This window comes from Rhea americana, unplaced genomic scaffold, assembly GCF_003343005.1.
Source record: "Rhea americana isolate MKP2758 unplaced genomic scaffold, rheAme1 scaffold_39, whole genome shotgun sequence".
Taxonomy (NCBI): Eukaryota; Metazoa; Chordata; class Aves; order Rheiformes; family Rheidae; genus Rhea; species Rhea americana.
Window position 1 is genome coordinate 3,918,043 of NW_028186523.1, and position 5,974 is coordinate 3,924,016.

Sequence of the window (5,974 nt, forward strand, 5' to 3'; positions counted from 1 at the left end):
GGCGGCGGCGCCTGCCCCCCGCCGCGGCGAGGGAAGCGCTGCCCAGCCGCTTCTCGCCCCCAACACGGCGGGGAGCGCCCGTGGGGCTCCCACCGCTCCGCAGCACGGGAAAGCGGAACCCCGGCCCCCCTCGCTACCACTACTGTCATTGCTGCCGCCGAGCCCCGGCCGCCGCCGCCGCCCCGCGCTTCCGCGTCCGGCGCCGCGGGCAGAGCTCCCCGAGCACCCGGATGGAGGCGGCGCCGCTCCCTATATAAGCGCGCCGCGCCCGCCGCGCCCTCCTCTGCCAGTGCAGCCCGCCGCTGCCGCCGCTGCCGCCTCCTGACTCACCGCTGTTCGCTGGGCCGCCCGGGAATAAGTCGGTCAGGAAGGCTCCGCGCCCGCCATGGTGAGGCGGCGGCCGTTGGCGGTGGCCTGGGCCTGGGCGGCCGCGTGCTGCGCCGCCGCGCGGGGCCTCGGGGCCGCTCTGTGCCGCGGCGCTTCCCTGCTGAGCCCTTCGCAGCCCGCCGGCGCGGGGGTGGGCGAGCGTTTGTGCCCGCTCCCGCGAAGGGGGGTGTTGGTGCGAAGAGCTGCCTGAGCTCCCGAAGCAGCGCGCGCCGTGGCCTTGGCGCTTCCCCCTCGAAGAGCCCCCTCCGGTACTCTGCATATAAACCGGCCGTGCGGCCCGCCGCAAAACGCAGACGGCCGTCAGAGAGGGAAAGGGGGAAAAAAATCCGTGCCGGCGTGAAAAGAAACCGTGCGTTTGTCCTGAAAAATGGCTCCCATTAGAGGAATGAACGCGAGTTAACACAACAGGCATTGTTTGATCAGCCAGCGAAATGCGATATTTCTGCCCCTCTTTTTTTTTTTTATTCCTCCTATATTTCTTCACTCATTTCTTTCCTTCCATCCTTCCATACACTTGCGCCTCCAGGTTTTTGTGAGCGTTGGGTTGCATAAGCACTTCAAGTCAGACTCCTAAAGTGGCCTAATTAGTTTTTCTGGCCAGGTGCCCCTTTTTGTTCTTGTTGGTCAAGTAATTCACACAGCTAAGTCATCGTTTTGTTGATGTCTTTGGTACTCGATTTATGGTGAGGTTGAGTTGTAAGATGCGTAAAATCTTAAATTTGTTTTATCTTTGGGTGTGAAGAGGATTAGTGACTAGACAGCCTGCTGTATATAGGCAAACCATGGAGGGATGTCCTCACCGCTTTCCAAGGCGAAAAGCAGTTAGGCTCAATATTGCTTATACTCGGAGCAGTTAGAGCTAGAATTTTGCCCTTCCTGTCTGTTCTCCCCCTTTGGTCCTTACTGCTCTACCCTCATCTAATAAGTGTGATAAGAGTATAGCTAGATTGTTTTTTACTCGCCAGACCTGTGCTTAAAGACGCTGCATATAGTGTTTGTTGGTGTTGACTGTGATGTTTGATATTCCTGTCTTCGATGTTTTAGGCATTTAAAGATACCGGCAAAGCACCTGTGGAACAAGAAGTAGCAATTCATCGAATTAGAATTACTTTGACAAGTCGCAATGTAAAATCGCTTGAGAAAGGTGAGTGATGCTTTTTTTTTAATGGTGGTAGCTTTTTAACTAATAACGTAAAATATAATGAGATCAATACCAATTAGCATTTGCCCGTTTGCATTGGAGTTAGCTAGGAAAGCCAACCCAAAGGTTTTCATACACTGACTAGTAGGTTCCAATTTTGTTTTGAATGGAAACTGGTGCTGGAGGTTTTTCAGTGTGCTAGAAATTCATGTCATGATTGCTTACTTTAGAGAATGCACATTCTGCCCTTTAGTTCTTGTAGGATTTTTAAATATTACTGTTTTAATGTACAAAACAGGAAAATATGATTTCTTAATTTGTCACTATTGTTATAAAGAGTTTAGTTTTAGTTTAACGTTCTTTAAGGTTTTATTTAAACTTACTTAGGAAATATCTATGTTAGTGTTTTAACCATATATTGCAAATATTGTAGAATTGTTGCTTGATGCAGGATCTTTGGGCTGATACAGGCTGATTTAAATATAACTTAAACTTGTAGTAATGGCTTTTGCCAGTAACATGATTTTGTAAACTATCGGGTAACTCTTCCAGTGATAGGTAGTTGGCTATGAGGATAATAGTTGTATGTGAATTACTGTGATCATTTTATACGCTATTCTGAGCCAACATCTCATCTGAAATTTTCTTTGCTTAAAAAACAAAATAAAAGCATTCATGACCCTGAATCTGTTTTACAATTTTTAGTCTGTGCCGACTTGATCAGAGGTGCTAAGGAAAAAAACCTAAAGGTGAAAGGACCTGTTCGCATGCCCACCAAGGTACTTAAGCTTTCAAGAAGATGGGAAAAGAATTTTGGTTTTCCTGTACATGAACACTTGGAACATACTGAAAAAAAATGTTGAGATGGAAAGCAGTATTACTAAACTGAGAAGGGTGATGTAGTTTAACCTGATCATGAATTAACAAATTTCTTTGACAGTTAGGAAAAAATAGTGCAACAAATGTTGAAAGCAGAAGGTTTTTGTCCTTAAACTTACTTCAATGTTGAAATCGTTCTTTTTGCGTGTAGGGAATAGGCATTAAGAATGAACATCTGTGGAATAGCTCTTTAACAAGTAACTCTCCAATGACGTTATAGATTACATATAGTATTTTTATTAGACTGATTCGAGACAGTCTTCTGTGTACATCAGGTTAATACTCCTTGTTTATGATTTTGTTGCAGACTCTGCGAATCACTACCAGGAAGACACCCTGTGGTGAAGGTTCTAAGACTTGGGATCGTTTCCAAATGCGTATCCACAAGCGACTCATTGACTTACACAGCCCTTCTGAGATTGTCAAGCAGATCACTTCCATCAGCATTGAACCAGGTGTAGAAGTTGAAGTTACTATTGCCGATGCCTAAATGATGGTCATCTACTTTTAATAAAGTTGATTTACAAATTTTTTTGCTGTCTATTTTTATAYGTGTGCAAGAGTCTTGGGTAGTTATGTGATGATTTTCATGAAGTTCAAGTGAGATCATAATGAAAATGCTCCATGGGAGGACTATATTTTAAAGAATACTAGTTCAGTTTTAAACATGAAGAACATGACTTGTGGGCATCATAGTTTCATTAGAGTTTGGTGACTGCACAGACGTGAGTATATAAACACAGGCAGCACTTAAATTATTAGAAATAGTTTTCCTATATAGGATTTAACTTTGGTTGAGACTTTAGTCTATGCCCAGACAGACAATAGCATTAAAATTGATGTTTAGGTAAACTACAAGGTTTTGAATTCTTAGTTTTTGCTGTGCAAGGCTGAACTAACATTTAGCTTTCTTTGAAGGTTTTTTTTGAGCTTATTCACAGTCAACGGATCCTGAGGATGTTAGTTACAAAACTACATTTGCAGTGAACATGTTGAATTTGGCAAGTTCTTTGTTTAGACAAATCACAATCAAAAAACTCAGCTGTGGAACTCTAGTTCTCTCTCTAGGTTTAGATTTCCAATAAGAAATGTAAAAGGTGAGCTAACTTAGTATGTCAAATAACAAAACAGCTATTTTCTTTGCTACTACTTAGGGCTCTCAAGGGGTAGGAGTGTATGTGTGATTAATTCTTAAACTTAAAAGAGGAATAGCCCAGAAATAAGTGAAAGATCACTGTTTCATTTCATGCGTTAAGATTAGGTTGCCATCCTAGCTTCTGCTCCAACTTGAATTGGAGAAAACTTGAATTCTAATTAAGCAAGTAACAGAAGCAAGGGGATGTGCATTTGTGTGAAGATTGAGATTCCATTCACATTCTCCGAGACCTAAGAAGGTTGCCAGAACTTGAGCTTCCTTCCTCAAGGGTATTCAAGAATCTCATCTGCTCACCCATCTTAATTTTGTTTAATTTAAGTCTTAGAAGGATTCTGTCACTAGCTAGCAGGTTGAGAAACTTTGCTGGAAGGGAGAGGAGAGGGAGTCACACACTGAGATCACAGTGAGCCTGTTTCCTTGGGAAACTGCTTAAAAATAATTGTTTTCTCAAAGAATTGTGAGAATAGAGAAAGTATTGGGTTTTGTAAAGGTCAGTTTCTTGTGATACATTATGATAGAACTATGATAAAATTTTCCAGTCTTCATTTTACAATTTATTTTACAGGGTGCTCTCAAAAGCGTGTTAAAATTTGACTTTGTTGTGAACATAAATCAGACTGGTTAAAAGCGGCTAAACTGGGACAGACAATATATTAGAAGTGCTGCCGGCTGAGGCTGGCTGACCTTTGCATATGAGTATTAACTTACACCCASGTCGTCTTCCCTCTGCCTGTTTAACCCCGTAACTTTCTGACCTAAAGCACTGGGAGGAGGGAGGGCTAGCTTTGAACTGAATATGAAACTTCTTCACTTTTGCCTTCCTGTTGGTCAGTAGCTATTGCTATTGAATAGCTTTCTACCAGCTCACGGGCTGACTGTATCTCAGTGTTAAATTACGCCCCTGAACATACCCAAACGACGTAGTCCCATCTATGTTCTTTGGGTAGCTGGACCTCTTTAAAAGAAGTTCTCTGTAGTCTTTGAAGGTTTGGGGTTTTCTCTTTGCCTTCAACTTGTAAAAACAGGAATGCTTGACCTTACTTTGCACCTATTTGTGCTTTTCAAAAATAAAGCCACCTTCCTACTCTCCTAATGTATATGGTCATCTCACATGYATTTTTTTTTCTGCCAAATAAGCTGTCAGGGAGGTTGTGTCCATTCGCTTGTGTAATGGCTTAAGTTGATGGCCTGTATGCTCTGCTTCAAAGTTACTCCACTGGGGAAACAGGTCCCTTCTTTCCGTGGACGTGGTTTATCCCACCTAGTATGTGCATAGTTCACTTAAATTGTCCTCATCGTATTTCCATTATAACCATAATATTATAAATATTATTATATTACAACGATTACAATGTGAACATTTTTGTGATTTTTTTATATAAAAGTACTATGTAGCGTCGAAATAGTTACCTAGCAGTCATAGTAACTTTACATAACTTGTGATGGAAATACTTAGATACCTGCTTCTCACTCCCCTCCTCCCCCCGCCCCGGCACGCTCTCAGCTAGCTGAAGACACTTATTCCTTTGGCTGTAACTGTTGGCATCACTTCACGCTGCCCCTCTGCCGTTCATAACAAACCCCCTCGCCTTTCGCCTGTTGAAAGTAACCACACCGCGCGTCACGGCCGCACGCCGGCGCAGGGCCTCGCCGGCGCCGCGGCTCGCCGGGCCGCCCGCCGCGTTGCGCTGTGCGGCGGCGCCGCCTGCCGGGCGGAGGCGGGAGCCGCGCGGCGGCGGCAACCCGCTCCCCGCCCCCCCTCCCTTTCGGCCAATCAGCGGCCGGCTCCCCCCGCTCAAATCCTCCCGCCGCCGGCGGTGAGGGGGCGTTTCTGGGGTTCCCGCGCGCGGCAAGGTAGCGGCCGTTGGTGCCGCGCGCGCAGGGCACGGTGGCGGCCGTTGGTGCTCGCCTGCCGCCATGCCCGGCCTCGCTCCCGCCGCGGGGCGGCTTGACACCTTTCACTGCGCGCCCGGCGGTGCCTGCCCGGCCCCTGGGGTCGCCTTGCCGGGCTGGCGGTGCTTCGGCTCACTGAGGCCAAACCGGCGCGTTGGTCTCGGTGCCAAAGCGCTGGCTGCGGGCTGGGGCTGTGCCTGGAGAGGGTGCTGAGGGGCCGAGCTCCTGGCAGCTGGGGGTGTTTAGCCTTTTGGGGAGTGAGGGATACCGGCTGTGTCCCCAGCTCTTCCAGGTGCATGAGCAGTTAACTGGCTGGGGCAGTTAGTGTGCTTTGGCTTATGTGTCTTAATGTACCCCAGCTGTCTGGTCTTTAATTCATACTTGCAAACTTATGATGAGGACCTTACTTTCTTAAGAAGTGTTTGGTTGCATACAGTTTAACCTGATCCCTGTTTCAGTCTGTATATTTTTGCCTGTTCTCTGACAAAACAATGTCATTTTTTTTCTTGAAAGTTCAT

At 46.1% G+C, this 5,974-nt stretch overlaps 1 protein-coding gene and 1 non-coding gene across 2 annotated transcripts; both read left to right on the top strand.

The window, feature by feature from the left end:
• The first annotated feature begins 269 nt into the window (after positions 1 to 269).
• On the top strand, positions 270 to 2,939 carry RPS20 (ribosomal protein S20). The gene is made up of 4 exons (XM_085313578.1): positions 270 to 388; positions 1,432 to 1,531; positions 2,234 to 2,307; positions 2,715 to 2,939. The coding sequence occupies exons 1-4, from the start codon at positions 386 to 388 to the stop codon at positions 2,895 to 2,897; spliced, it is 360 nt and encodes a 119-aa protein (XP_085169704.1). The 5' UTR covers positions 270 to 385; the 3' UTR covers positions 2,898 to 2,939.
• LOC146591048 (small nucleolar RNA U54) lies at positions 2,092 to 2,157 on the top strand. Its single transcript, XR_014896889.1, has one exon. It is a non-coding gene; the product is annotated as a small nucleolar RNA U54 (small nucleolar RNA).
• Positions 2,940 to 5,974: the final 3,035 nt, after the last annotated feature.

Excerpts from the sequence above, each read along its gene's own strand:
- RPS20 (XM_085313578.1), top strand. Across the intron at positions 1,532-2,233 it reads TGTAAAATCGCTTGAGAAAG|TCTGTGCCGACTTGATCAGA; the intron begins GTGAGTGATGCT and ends TACAATTTTTAG. Across the intron at positions 2,308-2,714 it reads CTGTTCGCATGCCCACCAAG|ACTCTGCGAATCACTACCAG; the intron begins GTACTTAAGCTT and ends ATTTTGTTGCAG.